Below are 15515 nucleotides of genomic sequence, written 5' to 3'. Positions count from 1 at the left end.
GTCTGAAATACTGAGCCATCTCTCCAGCTTGGAGTTTTTTTATTTTATTCTGTTTTTGTTTGAGGGGTTGGATCTTGGGGTGGGGGAGGGGTCGTTGTTATTGAGACAAGGTCCCACTGTTGTTGCCCAAGCTGCTTTGGAACTCTTCTGCTCAGGTGATTCTCCTGTCTCAGCCTCTTGAGTTCTAGAACTACAGGCACATGACTGACCCCATGTCCAGTTTGTCATGTTTCTCTTGTAGAAACTATTTTGTAAATACTGCCTTTTAAGTTAAAATATTTAATTTTAGAAGTAGAAAAAAATGGTATATGTTCTGAAATTGGTTTTAAAATACACCATATAGATCATGCATGTTGTCTAACTTTTTGATCCACACTATAGTTGGCTTAAATAAAAATAAAGATAGTGATGTACTCTCACATTTAACTCACCTTTTACTGTATTGTAAAAGTAATTTCCGTGTTAGGGACAAGGCTCAGTAATAGCGCTCTTGCCTAGCATGCACACAGCCCTGGAATTGATGCCCAGGATTGAAAAGAGGCAGTGATTTCGTTCATGTTTAATTCCTTGTTGTTTAGAAGATACACTTTGTTTTGTAAGTTTGTATTTTGCAAGTTAGTAAGTTGGTGTATAAGTAAATCTGTCAGCTAAGAATAAAAAAAATGTTTTATATACTCCAACAAGGAGACTGAAACCTGTTAAAACTCCATTTCTCTGTTCAAACAAAACTATAATTTTTGAACTAAGTCATTGAAACCTGACACTGGCAGTTAAATACTGTAAATTTATTCATGTGTAAAGAAAGGATGACCACTGGGGGAAAAGTAGTTCTTTGCCATGTTTTCCCATTACAGAAAGGTCATTTATCTCATGATACTTTATCGTAGAGTTCACCGTTTTAGAAGAATAAGGTTGGTCTAGTGGCAAGTTGGCTTAGATGAAAAACCATTGTATATTGAGAGTTATGCTTAATATTTATTATTTTACTATATTCTTAGGTCCTAAAAGAAAACATTACAAATCAAATGTCTAGATCCCTGGCTGACTTAGTAAATGTTACATTCTTGTAGATCCTTGACAAGCCCTAAAAAGCACTGATTTACACAGGCGAGAAACCTAAGTGGAAAGATGAGAGAGAGGAGAGAGAGAGAGAGAGAGAGAGAGAGAGAGAGAGAGAGAGAGAGAGAGAGAGAGAGAGAGAGAGAGAGAGAGAGAGAGAGAGAGAGAGAGAGCACTAGCATCATTCCTTAGGATTATTCCCTATGCTTGGAAAAGTTGATTTTATTATGGTGTGCAAAGTGAGGAGGGAGAGATTATATCAAAGAGATTAAATAACTCATTTTCCCTCATCCTGAAGTTCAAATACTTCCACAAAGCACATCAGCTACGTCGGAGAGGAAAAGATACTAATTGGTTAAGATATGTAGATTGTCCCTGAATAAGCAGAAGTTTTATCTCTGCCCTTTAGTTCTGGGAACAGTATCCTGATTTTCGCTTGGAAAGCACCCAGTACCCTCATTTTTTTCTGTGTGCTTATGTTCATATATCATGTATGCTGTATGTATGAGAGTACCCATAGAGGCCAAAAGAGGATATTGATCTTCTGAAGCTGGAGTTACAGGTAGTTGTGAGCCACAGGCTGTGAGTGCTGGAGACCAACTCCTGCCAGAGCTCTGAGCACACTCAACCATTGGACCATCATTCCAGCCACCTTTTCATTTGTTTGGTTTGCTGTTTCAAAACAGGGTTTCTCTGTGTAACTTTAGAGCCTGTCCTGGAGCTAGCTCTTGTAGACCAGGTTGTTCTAGAACTCACAGAGATCCGCCTGCTTCTGCCTCCCAAGTTCTGGGATTAAAGGTGTGTGTACCACCACCACCACCTGGCCAACCTTTTCATTTTTTTTAAGATGTGTTTATTATGTATACAACATTCTGCTCCCATGTATGCCTGCATACCAGAAGAGGGCACCAGATCTCATTACAGATGGCTGTGAGCCACCATATGGTTGCTGGGAATTGAACTCAGGACCTCTGATAGAGCAATCAGTGCTCTCTTAACCTCGGAGCCATCTCTCCAGCCTGACCTTTTCATTCTTGATCCTGTTGTTCAAACAAGGAAATGATTATAAATGTCAAGGTACCCTTTATATATGGAGAAGAGCACGCAGGAATTTTTGATGCAGACAATACTCTTTCTTGGGTAGAGATTTCAATTTTCAACTTCTTTAACTATAAACATGTTTATATATTATACTGTATGCATAATGTGTCCCACAAACATTTTAAAGTTTATTTCTCATAGTTGTTAAAAAAATTTTGTGTGTGTGTGTGTGGTGTGTGTGTGTAGGCATGCCCATACATAGAGGTCAGATAACTATCCAGAGATGATCCTTCTACCATGGGATCAAGGGATCAAACTCGGTACACCAGGTTTGCAGGGTAGAATTTTGGCCCACTAAGCCATCTCACAGAATAAGATAGGAATCTATTTTTTTTTTAAATGAGCTGTAGGGGCATGGCCCAGCCCCTCCTGAGGCTGGGTTCAGTTCCCTGTGGTGATATTTTGTGTAGGATCTAACAAATAAAGCTTGCCTGAAGATCAAACTGCAAAGCTACCCACACTAGCCATCCATAGAGGCCAGGCAGTGGCACACACCTTTAATCCCAGCACTTGGGAGGCAGAGGTAGATGGATCTCTGTGAGTTCAAGGTCACTCAGGGCTACATGAATTGATCCAGTCTAAAAGAGAAACAAAGCTCACACAAAGGTGATCCTAGCACTTGGAATCCCACACCTTTAATCCCAGCACTAGAGAAAATATAAAGTGGGAGGAGACAGGAGCAGTGCAGTCTGTGGTTTGATGGAGACAGAGGCAGTCTGAAGACAGGATTGTCCCTTCAGTCAGCTTTGGTAGAGGTGAGAACTCTCTAGTGTCTGGCTACTTTCCTTCTCTGATCTTCTGTTTTAACCCCATACCTGTCACTGGGTTTTTCTTATTCGTGCTACAGTTCCCTGCACCCACATGGCCACTGCAGCCACCTATGACTCCAGCCCCAGATGGTCTGATGGGGCTCTTCTGACTTCCGAGGGTAATGCGTGCACCTAACACACAGACGTACATGCAGGTAGAACACCTACACACAGAACAATACATTTAAAAAAATAAACTGCACTTTTGATGAATAGAGTATTTGCAGCCTCGGAAATCCTCCTTATTAATAAGACAAAAAAGAGAAGACCCTTTAGAAGTCTTTGCAGACTAGACAGCCTTAGTCAAAACTGAAGTTGATATCAATGTTGAGGAAACATGAAAAGAACTTGCTCCATCTGATAGGGTGTGGCAGGAACCACGTTGTACAGGTTCTGAGACATGCCTAACAGAAACACACAGCTAGACTTGGGTGTAAAATCAGTCATCTAGTCAGCTTACTAAGAATTAAGTTGAATATCCAAAATAACTGCTCATAATCTCCCAAAGCTCCAAAGCCATGAAGGATGGAAACTCCTAGAGCAGAGACAAAGGATCTGAAACAAAGCGAAAGTGTTGTTTTGGGTGGATCTATGTGTACAAAGGTCATCAGTGAGGTCAGGATGAGAAGGCAGAAAGTAAGGGTGTTGCTTTCCTGATATGATAGTTGTATTGTAGTCAAGGGAATGTCCTTGTTTGTAGGAAGCAAGTCCCTCATCATCCTTATTTTTTGTAGTTAAGATCTATGTTTTAAGACTTTTTAAAATCCAAATCCACTCAGATCTCAGCATTATCCTCTCCATTTTTCCCACTGAAATTTTAGTTTATAATAATCATACAGTTAGAAACAATAAATACAGGTGATCATTTTAAGATCCTCAGATATATATATTTCCTAGTGATGTGTCCCTAAAGAAACTCCTGTAATTGAAACGTCACACTCCGTGCTGGCCAGACTTGTAGCACATCAGACTGTTACGTGGAACCATGCGTGACATCGTGGAGCCATGCATGACATTGTGGAACCATGCATGACATCGTGGGACCATGCGTGACATCGTGGGACCATGCGTGACATGTAGCCTCAGTTTCAGAGCATTTTGTTCTCTCATTCCTGCCACCCGCCTGATGCTTACAAACTGGAGTCATCTGAGAGGAGGGGAGCTCAGTTGAGAAGATGCCCCCATAAGATCAGGCTGCAGGCTAGCCTATAGGGCATTTTTTAAATTAGTGACTGATATAGGAGAGCCCAGCCCATTGTGGATGGAGCCACCCTGGGCTGGTGGTCCTGGGTTCTATAAGACAGCAAGCTAAGCAAGCCACGTGGATCAAGCCAGAAAGCAGCTCCTCTCCATGGCCTCTGCATCAGCTGCTGCCTCTAGGATTCTGCCCTGCTTGAGTTCCTGCTCTGGCTTCCTTCAGTGATGAACAGAGATTTGGAAGGGTAAGCCCCATAAGCCCTTTCCTCCACAAGTTGCTTTGATTATGGTGTTTCATCACTGTAAACCTAACTAAGCCAAGTTGGTACCAGGATAATAGGACAGACCTGACCGTGTAGTTTTGGGGAGGATTGGAAGGACTTTGGAACTTGGGGCTAGAAAAGCCATTGAGTGTTGAGGGCTCAGTGAAGAGTTCCGTGGGACCTTGGAAGATAAGCATGCTAAGAGCAGTGCAGAGGATGGAGCGGACTTGTGAAGTTTCAGAGGGAAACAGATTCTACTGGGGATGTATGTATTAAGAATCTGTGCTTCTGGAGCTGGGCAGAGTGACACATGGTTTTAATTCCAACACACAGGAGGCAAAGGCAGGTGGACCTCTGAGTTCAAAGCCAGCCTGGTCTACAGAGCAAGTTCCAGGACAGCCTCCAAAACAAAACAGAGAAACCCTGTCTTGAAAAACAAAACAGAAGAGACCAGCTTCACAGAGGTGATATCTTCTGGAAAGTGTTTCCCCAGGGTCAGCTTGCAGAAGCTGTAGCCCAGAAGTGGCCTCAGTTGTACCTCCTGTTGGTAGCTGGACTTGGTAGTGTAAGACTCACCCAGGTGGCGCTGGTTTTAAAGGCATGAAGGGATCATGGAGAGCAGCTGAGGCTTGGCTGTGTGGCAGGGCTGGAGTCCCCGAAGAGAGCCCAGGAGAGGCTGCCACTGCAGGTGCAGCCCGGTTGCAGCAGAGACCCCAGCATTTTCATTTTGGAGATGCCAGGACCATGGGGCAACTACCAAGAATAGCAGCAGTGGAGTGGAACCGCCTGCGCCTACAAGATAAGCTGTGTGCTGCGGAGGGGCAGCAGGAGTCCTGACCCAGGCCCTTTGCCAGCATCCAGAAGACTGGGAGTGGGCAACTTGACATTCTTACTCGTCATTCTTTAGTTTGGTTTTGTGACTGTGATCTGGTTATTCCTTCCAGAAGTAAGAAAGCACTCAAGCTAGTTTTGATTTGTACAGGAACCCACAGCTGAGAGTTTTTTAAACTTAAAAAAGTATTTTGGAATTTTACAGAGAATTATTTGGATTTTAAAAGAGACTGGATATTTTTAAAGAGACAAATTTTTAAAAAAAGATTTATTTATTTACTATGTGTACAGTGTTCTGCCTGCATAACTACAGGCCAGGGGAGGACATCAGATCTCATTACAGATAGTTGTGTTACTGGGAATTGAACTCAGGACCTCTGGATGAATAGGCAATGCTCTTCACTGCTGAGCCATCTCTCCAGCCCCCAAAGAGACAACTTTTAAAGTGTTAGAATTGTTAAGGCTGGGTAACTTTTCAAGTTTGTAAAATGTTTTATGCATAATATTTTTATTAATGTGTGATCTTGGGGATGCGCAAGAAAGGAAAGGTGGTGGCTTAAAAGCTGTGTGTGTGTGCCTGTGTGTATGTGCATGAGTGTACTGTGTGTGTGTGTGTGTGTACAAACTTGAGGAAGTCAGCCTCCCCGAGCCTCAAGCTCCTCTTTTGCAGACCTGGGAGACTGTCTGTTAGACCAATGGTGACCAAAGGAAACGGTACATGATAGACTAAAGCTTGTCACAGACTACAAAGAACTGTATTGATCCATTTACCTTTTCTGAAATGTATTATTCATAGTTCAAGTGGGTATTTTTATTGTTGTTGTTGTTTTGGGTCTGTTCATTCTTTTGTTTGTTGAGACAGGACTTATCTGTGTAGCCCTGACAGATCTGGAACTCATTCTGGACACCAGGCTGACCTGGAACTCTCAGAGATCTGTAACACGAATTCTATTGGTCTTAATAATTTAAAAAAATCTGCCTAGCAGTGGTGGTGCACGCCTTTAATCCCAGCACTCAGGAGGCAGAGGCAGGCAGATCTCTATGAGGCCAGCCTGGTCTACAGAGCAAGTTCCAGGACAGCCCCCAAAACATTACAGAGAAACCTTGTCTCATAAAACAAAACAACAACAACAACAAAAAGTTACATCATGACAAAGCAATGATAAAGTAATAAAATCTCCTTTTCTTGAGTCAGCCTTTGCAGTATTTCCTATTCTGATTTATCTTGCCATTCTCCTCCTCTCCCAGGGTTTCTATTACTTTTCCTATCTAAGATTGCGTTGACAAGATTCCTCCCTGCACTCTGAAGGCTACGTGGTTAAAGCTTTTTAAACATACCCTTTTTATCATTGACCTTTCTTGCTGCTCTTACCAAATAGCTTACAAAGCGCCTTAAAGAAGGGAGGGTTTATTTTGGCTCATAGTGTGAGAGTGCGGTCCATCGTAGTGAGGGGGCGTGGCGGAAAGAGCAGTCCATCACAGTGGGGGATACATGGCGGAGAGCCTGGTCCATCGTAGTCGGGAGGCATGACCGTGCCGACAGCTTCTGGTGTGAAGCCACGGGCTCACTCTGTCTACAGTCCAGGAGCAGCGAGATGGATGCTGGTTCTCCGCTTTCTCCTTTTTATTAAGTTTGGCTCCCGAACAAAAGGAATGGTGCCGCCCATGCTGAGGGTGGGTCTTCCTCACTGTCACTGCCAGGTGTCTGTCTTCTAGACCATCATTCTAAATCCTACCAAGTTGAGCATCACGCTTTTAACGTGACTATTCCGTTATACACACTCCCAAATGTAAGATATGAAGTTCATTTTCCGATTTTACTTGTTTTTTTGGGGGGGTATTTTGATGGAAAGAAACTTCTGGAATATCAATATCAAAGCTTCCTCTTTTCTTATTTGCAAAATTAAATGCCAGTCTGGCTGGATACAGGATTCTAGGCTGAAAACCGTTTCTCTGTGTTCCTTAAAGTCAGGATGTCGTATGAGAACACTTGAATTTGTACGTGAGTACTTTATAGGATCGCTGTTCTGTATTGCCAGTGATGTTGAGAGAGAAGCCAAGAGCCAGGTTAGGCAGCGTATTCTAATACCTGTTTTTTCTCCTTCCGGGTTTCATGTTCCTACTGTCACTTTGTCAACATTTTCTTCTGAGTCCCAAACCAAATAACTAGAGAAAATTTCTTTAAATTCATGCTAGGGCACCTTTTGTCTTAGCCTGAGAAATAGCCTTTGCCTCTCTGCCTCTTCTCCATCTTCCCCCTCCTCCCCCAGCTTCTCCCCCTCCTCCCCCAGCTTCTCCCCCTCCTCCCCCAGCTTCTCTCCTTTCCTCCTGCCCCTCCTTCCACTGACTGAAAATTCACTACCAAATCAATTCATCTCCAAGCCACCCCTGGTTGTTCCAATTGCATGCTTGGTGTCTTCCACACTAAGGGACTGAGAAGTTGAGCTCTGTTTCACACAGTACTGAGATCCCCTCCCCCTCCTCCCTGTAGCTGTCTCTGGCCTCCTGCCTATTTTCTTCATCTTGGACTGAGGTTTCTTCTCCTCACCCTCCAGTTCTGGAATTTCTTTTCCCTCCTCCTATAGCTCTGAGGCCTCTTGATCCTCTGACTTGGGGGTTTCTTTCTTATTCCATCTCAAAGATTACTTACTCCTTACTTAGTCTCTGAGTTCACCTCTAGCCTAGCAATTCCCTTTCATGAATGGGAAGCTCAAGTCATCACTTTGGTGTTCCTCCAGCGTAATGTTTGAGTCTGAGTTTTACATTTTTTGAATCCCATTTTTTCTTCTTGCTTGATTTGCTGTTTCATTCTATGGGGAGCATCTTCTAGTAATTATTTATGAATGTGTGAGTGTGTGTCCGTGATGGGGGGGCACACGTGCATCGTTGTGTATGGAGGGCAGGAGACAAGATAGTGGGGTTGTTTCTTCTCCTCCCACCTTTATGTGGGTCCCAGGGATTGACCAAAGTCACCAAGCTTGTGTAACATGTGACTTTATCTGCTGAGCCATCCCACTGGCCTCTTCATAATTGTTTAATAAAAGAGTTTTACATACTAAGCTTTCTGAGACTTTTATAGTTAGCTCAGATTCTCTGGGTGGAGAAGACCTGCCCTCGGCTCAGAGAATTAACCTATGGACCCCAGAGCCAAGTGGAAGTTGGATTTGCCCTGTGTCCACGAAACAAATAACCTGAACAGTCAAACCCCTCAGTCATTTGAAGTAGCGCTTCCACCAGATACCCAGCTAAACATGGAAGCTGCGTCTGGCCGCAGCCATCGTGGAAATAGTTGCCACTAATAGGACAGGCCAGATTTGCCCACAGAACATTAGCCTCAATGTTTAACTCTGTGTGTGTGTGTGTGTGTGTGTGTGTGTGTGTGTGTGTGTGTGTGTGTGTGAGATACAGTGGAGAGAACACTGGGTTGTCACTGGAAAAGATGGTAACAGAATGTGCTAATAAAAACACACACAATGCTACACATGGAGTAGGTAGAATTTGTTTAATGTAAGAAAAATTAGAGGACGCTTACATAGTTTGTAATGGACCCATAATACCAGGTCTAAGAGTACACAGACACAGCAATGTACAGACACAAAAGCTCACACACACGAATCATTTATTCACTTTAGCGTCTTTACATCTTCCTTTCTTGACTTCACAGCAGCATGTGGATTAGAAGGTTCTAGTAGATTCCAGCTATCGAATCCTATGCTACTGAGAAAATATATGGCTAGTAAGACATCCCTGTTTTCTCTTAAATGATTTATGCATTCATGGACAATGAAGGCTTTAGAAGCAAACAGATGTGAGATAATATGATCATACCAAAAAAATTATACAGGAGACTTTCACAGACTTAATTCTAAACCTAATGCTAACTGATGACTTCATCACCCCACACACATTCCCTCACATGTACCAACAGAGGCCAGTTCAGCTGTTACATCCATGTGGCAGTATGTCCAAGAGAGTTCATGGAAAGGAGTGGCTGGAATCCACAAGCAGCTGGCACCACAGTCCTTTAAGACTGTGTCTCCATGCACAAAGACCTTGCTTCGTCAGGCGTGGCTGAGAGGGGAGAGGTGGAGGTGGGCTTGTCACAGCTGGGAGACGTGGCTGGGAAACCAGTTCCTCCCTAGCGAGTTACAGAGCATTCAAGCGGATGTCCCCACAGGGAATTTCTGTTGGTGTTTCAGGAGTGATACTTTTAATAATGCGCTATTGGGAAGAAAATACAATGCTATGAAGTCTTGTTTGAAAAGATATTTCAACATTAATATTAAAACATTGAACAGTATTTTAATGACATTTCATAATAAGCTGGAATAGCCTCATTGGCCTTTGAAGGAGAAATTCCCAACTTATATGGGTAAAGATGGCAGAGTGGAGAACACAAGCATCTTTAGAGCCAGTGAGGATATCATTGTGACACTAATAGAAGGAATAATCCTTCAGGAGGACCTTGCTAGCCATAGCATGACAGACTTAAAGAGACAAGGCTTGTCAGAGCCACATACACAGACTTGGGGACAGACGACTGGATTTCAATTCTCCTCTTGGCCATAGAGCCCAGTGCCATGAGCCACTGAAACCCACCCATTACCATGTTGTAAACTATTGTTGATAAAAATATAATTAGGATTAGTCTTAAGTGGAGTTATGATATACAGGAAAGAGCTAATTAGAGTGTGTGGGAGCGGCAAGCCCGGTAAATAGCAGAATAAAGAAAAGTGTTTGGCTTTTGTGCCCCTCCTTCCTATATCTGCTGCTGCCCCTTGGGCTGACTCCCCCAAGTTAGCAGGGTTAGATAGTGCTTGATGTTGGGTGTATGTGCACGTATGCCAGTGCATATGTGGAGGGTGGAAGATGGCTTACAGGACTCAGTTTTCTGCTGTGTAAGTTCCTGCAATTTAACTCGTCTAGCTTGGTGGTAAGAGCCATTTTGCCAGACCTCCAGACGACTATTGACTCAACTTTGCCATGCCCTGGCCTTGTGCAAGATGGTAACCAGCTAATCTAAGAATGGAGCATGGCTGACATCTTCACAACTGTGTTCATTAGGGACCCTCTCCCATTATCTTTGTGTGGGTCAAAGGCTTTCTCTAACAATGACTTTAACTAGTGAATGACCCCAACCTTGAGCCTTCTAGGCTGCTACTGCCTGTGATACCTTCCCGAATTAGACCAGTAACAGATCTTACTCTGTACACTGCAGACTTATACAGGTGCCCCCCACCCCCACCCCTCCATCCCCACCCCCCTACCCCACCTCCCCACCCCCCACCCCCTCACCCCCACTTACAGTGGATCACCACAACCCATTTTTCCTTTGTGATATGCAAAAGTGACATCTGTTCAGTAGAAAGTGTTCTGAATTCTGATCTTTTCCCAAGCTAGAAACATTGCTCTCTCCTGATGTTAGGTAGTGGCAGCAAGACACAGTTCCTGCCAGCCAAGTGGCCATGAGAATAACTGTACTGTACTGTGTTGCTAGGCTGTGATGTTCAGGATGCTAGGTATATTCATTGTATTTTTTATTTAATGATATTTTCAATTTATGATAGGTTTATCAGGATCTAATCTCATAAAGCCCGGAGCATCTGGATATGACCGGTACCCAGCAGAGTTCAGTCATTTACTTCCCTCTTAAGTTTGCCTTTTTGTTTGTTGGGTTTTTTTTTAACCGAACCAAAATTTTATTATGGAACCTCCCTTCCTCCCAGAGTGCTTCTGTCCAATCTAGAAATTAACGAATAATTGCTTTAAGAACTCCTATATAGGCAGGTATGGTGGCATAGACCTGACAATGCCAGCCAGCCATCAGAGGCAAGAGGGTCACTTCGAGATTAAGGCTAGTCTGAGTTGCATAGTGAGATTTTAGAATAAAAGTCCTCCCTCCCTGCCCGCCCTCCAAGAAACTTCTAATTTTTCCAGGAGTACTTGGGGGGAAATCCATGGTATAATTGTACACAAGAATAGCAAAGGTCTCTGAGAGTTTCTTGTAAAGAAGGGGTAGGATTTTCCTTAATCCAGTGTTCTCTAGATCTTTCTACCTGGTGATGTCACTGTTGCTACTCATCAGCACACTCTAGTCTGATGAGTACATTTTACTGATTCGGAAACCAAGGCCCAGAGGCAAATGCTTTGCATGGCTGACTAGGTCCTGTCCTTAAGATTCCCCCGGGGTTTATCAGCTGCTTCCTGGAAACCCACTGTCTCCCATCTGGTGGCCTTTGGTAAAGACGCCCTGTCATTTCACCTACTGCCAATGGGTTTGAGCTCTATCACACGTTTTTGGGTGATATTTCCTTGTAACTAACTGAAAATTTGCAAGAAAGACAACTAGGATTTGAGGGGCAGCCTGTGACAAAATGCTGGCATTTGTTAACCTGGAGTTCCTACTTCTGACCCTGGCCTCTGGATTTGTAGCAAAACAGGTGATGGAGCTCCTCAGCTGTCATTAAAGGTAGCCTGGAGGAGTGAGTGTAGTGACTCTGGTCTGGGAATGTACTGCAGGAAAATGACTGTCTGGCCCCTCGGGGAGGAAAGGTGATAAGGTTGCTTTGGTTTGATTATAGAAATTTTCAAGAGCTGAGTTTTCTCTACCTTGAGTTTAATTTTCCTACTTAGAAAAAGGAAATCCAGTTCTCAGAAAAGGATGTTTGTCTCATGCCCTTACAAAACGTCTGAGAGCATTAGTGTGGTGGTCTATTCAGTACGGAAGTTTTGCTTATTAGAAGCCACAGTCTAGCCCCTGAGTTCTCAAAAGCCTCCTGCTTTCTCCTGATGCCACCCTTCACCTCTGAGCTCCTCCCCTGCAAACACAATAAGGGACCTAAGACTGTCCTGGTGTGACACCCATTACAAAACACAGACTACTGCGGCAGAAACCCACCCGAACAGTAACATTGAAAACATTTCAGGTCTGCGGGAGTGAAGTGACACTGTCATGAGTCCCAGTAGTGGAACCACCACCTCTGGCAGCATGAAAATGGACACATCAGTTTCTACACTAGCAAATGGTCAGCTCAGGAGAAGGCAAACTGCACCCAAAAATACAAAATCACTGGCCAAAAAGTCAGAAGAGCTGGAGAGTCCCTGGACTGTGTTGTCTTCAGACAAGTCACCGAAATAATGACTTTGACAAGGTCACACCCACCCTCGATGCTCTTGTCTGCCAGTAGCACCTGTACCCATCCACCTGCCAAGGTCTCTAGAGAGCCAGATAAGATGACCTAGAGGCAGACACTTCGGCAAGTTTGCAGCTTATAGAAATTTTTAGGAACTTAAGAACTTATAAATTCAGATATCAATAATTGTTTCTTCTAACATGGGGTAAAATGGCTCCAATGGTCTGACCTACAACTTTGTTGGGTGGGTGACAGTTTTTAAGCTAAGTTGTTACTGTAACAACTTTACTTTGTGATTGTAACATCCTTATTTGGCAATGTTCTTCAAGACAGTACTTAACACATCCATGTAACATAAATGACCGTGGCACCAGGCATGGTGGCCACACCTTTAATCCCAGCACTCAAGAGGCAGGTAAAGCTGAGTTTGAGGTCAGCCTGGCTTACATAGTGAATCTCTGCCTCAAAATAGAGAAAAGAAAAAGGACCACCGCACTTTTAAATCATAACCTTCACTTATCTGTGCCCTGGATGTCACACATGTGTGGTCTATGCCAATGACAAGCAGCAGGTAAAGGAGATGGTGAGCTTAGGAAGCCGAACACAGCCCAGACAGAACCCTGCAGAGCACCCCCATCACTTTAGACAGGGTCTCATATAACCCAAGCTGGTCCCCAAATCAGTGTCACAGAAGATCTCTACCTCCCGAGCACTGTGATACATCAGGCTCAGCTCACTCTTGTCACAGTGTTTATGAGTTGTCTTGTAATGTAAAAGGCAGTTATTTAACCTTCAATGAGGTAAATGAAACACTATAGATATATAAGACAAAGAGCCTTCTGGTGGATTTTATCTTTTGAATAAAACATAACAAGAGAATTACTTTCTTCCCAATTATCCTACTAATTTTCTCTCTCTGTCTCTCTCTGTCTCTGTCTGTCTTTGTCTGTCTCTGTCTCTCTCTGTCTCTCTCCCCCCTCCCTCTCCCTCTCATTAGATGGCACATACCTCCTTAAGTGTCCCCGGAGTGCTGATCAGCCGATAAATGATGTATGCAGGGATGCAGATGATGGATGACATCCCTATGCAGTAGCCCAAGATGATACTCCAGTGAGGATAATTGTATTGGAAAAGCCGCAGTTGGGGTGGGCTCATCAAAAAACTGCAAATGATGAACTAAGACAAATTCCAAGAAACATTGAAAATCTTGAAACCACAAACACCAAAGACCACATCTGAGATTCTACTAGGGGATATCCTAGATTGAACTTACTACCAACTAAAAGTCAAAAACAAAACAAAACAAATTGGTACATTCCTTGTCTGGGTTTCTTCATCTCATTGCTAGTGTGGAGATTACAGCATCCCTACAATTGCTCCCAAGGCAGGGAGATGTAGCATTTCCTATCATGGAGAAGAGGCTGGCACCCACTGTGACTGGCCAGCAAACAGACAACCTGGGCAGCCCCTCTGTTCATCTCTACTGTGTGGCCATGTCCGGCATTTCACTACTGTTTTACTGAGGTGCGATGGAAGGTACCTTCTGTCTGGGAGAGAGAAACTGAGGAGTATCTTCTTCTGGGAATGTTCCTTCCCGTCTCCGTGTTAGGCTCTGCAGCCGGTGGTTTCAGTAAGAATGACTACAACGGTGCATCTCAACGCTAGTGACAGTCTGCTATGGGCCCCACGGGAAGGAATAGTGGAAGCAGGGAAAGCAGCTTCACACATTTTTCACTTGAAGATCCTGTGAAATTCTTGATGGAAAATTCAAATCTCTTAACACCCAACTTAGATTTTCTTATTATCAGTTTGGTTTCCAGAATGGTTTTGGCCTAGGAACCACTATGCTGAAATCACTATTGCTCTTGACTTAATTTTATTTTAGTGCTTCATGCTCAGAAAGAAGACACTAATGTAAGTTATTAATGGAGCTAAGCATCTAGTTATATGTTTTTCCTTTTGTCTGCAGGTAATAAAATGGGAAATTGTTAAGCAAACATCCTTCTTCAGAGAGCAGTGCTAGCCTGTGTCCAGGAGGAAGGCTTCAAGAACGGAGCCTCATCAACCACAAACCTTGCTCCTCAGGCCCAGACCTGGCTACTGAGGAAGGTAACTGGGGATAGAGGTGGAGAAGATCTGGTCAGGAGCCATCCTTAACAGAACTGGGCTATCTGCTGTCAAGTGTGTGAGCGCTGCCAGGGCCCAAGCTTGTCACTCAGTGGCTCCCCCGCTGAGCCCATTCAATCTATTTTCTTTTTCTTTTTCCGAGACAGGGTTTCTCTGTGACTTTGGAGGCTGTCCTGGAACTAGCTCTTGTAGACCAGGCTGGCCTCGAACTCACAGAGATCTGCCTGCCTCTGCCTCCCGAGTGCTGGGATTAAAGGCGTGCACCACCAATGCCCGGCCTCAATCTATTTTCTTTCTTCTTCCTTTTTTTCTTTCTTTCTTTCTTTTTTTTTTTTTGTAAGTTTGTTTCAGTGAAAAAGAATGGTTTCAGTTCGTTACTTGTTTACCTAAAGCACTGAATGGGAACCTGTTCATTCAACATAGATTCAGAAGGCCGAGCTGCCCCCTCTCAGTGCCACAGAGCATTGGCCTTTGGAAGGACATGAACATCCCTGAGATGATGACTTATGTGCCGGCACTGGTCTCTACATGGGTAGCTTCCAGAAACAGACAAACAAAAAACCCAAGGCCGCCAGACCCAGACAAGAATGAGGCTCTCACCTCATGCATGAGGGGAAGACAAAATATTTTCATATAATCTGTCAGAGATAGGACCTCATGGGCACAGACCTGGGCCAGGCGAATGAGGAGAGTCACACAGGCTCAGGGGCCAGGCCCAGCATTTTGATGAAATGTTTTCCATATTAAGCACTGCATTAAAATAGCATTTATCTTGAGTACTGGTGCATTTATGTCCCCTGGTGGTGTCTCACAGTGAGTCTGGGCCTGGATGCTGCTTCCTTGCTGGGTAGGGATATGAAAACAATAAGCAAAAATGCCTCTACCCTCAAGGCATTGATCTACTGTGCCTTCTTCCACGAAAAACAAATGAAAGGGGTTAAGTGGATTATCAAGAAGCATCGGTATTAATACAAGCTAATAACCTATTTATGGCA

At 43.8% G+C, this 15515-nt stretch overlaps 1 protein-coding gene across 1 annotated transcript in view; it reads right to left on the bottom strand.

The window, feature by feature from the left end:
• Positions 1-8747: 8747 nt before the first annotated feature.
• Slc6a4 (solute carrier family 6 member 4) overlaps positions 8748-15515 on the bottom strand; it is a 34381-nt gene continuing 27613 nt past the window's right edge. The window contains exons 13-14 of the mRNA XM_013111559.3: positions 13402-13569; positions 8748-9481 (exon numbers count right to left, since the gene is read on the bottom strand). Of these exons, the coding sequence (XP_012967013.1) occupies positions 9407-9481; positions 13402-13569 (243 nt within the window). The 3' untranslated portion in view covers positions 8748-9406. The remainder of the gene's footprint in view (positions 9482-13401; positions 13570-15515) is intronic.

Source organism: Mesocricetus auratus, unplaced genomic scaffold (assembly GCF_017639785.1).
Source record: "Mesocricetus auratus isolate SY011 unplaced genomic scaffold, BCM_Maur_2.0 Super-Scaffold_100007, whole genome shotgun sequence".
Taxonomy (NCBI): Eukaryota; Metazoa; Chordata; class Mammalia; order Rodentia; family Cricetidae; genus Mesocricetus; species Mesocricetus auratus.
The sequence above is the reverse complement of the archived record's forward strand: the minus strand, read 5'-3'. Positions and strand labels throughout refer to the sequence as shown.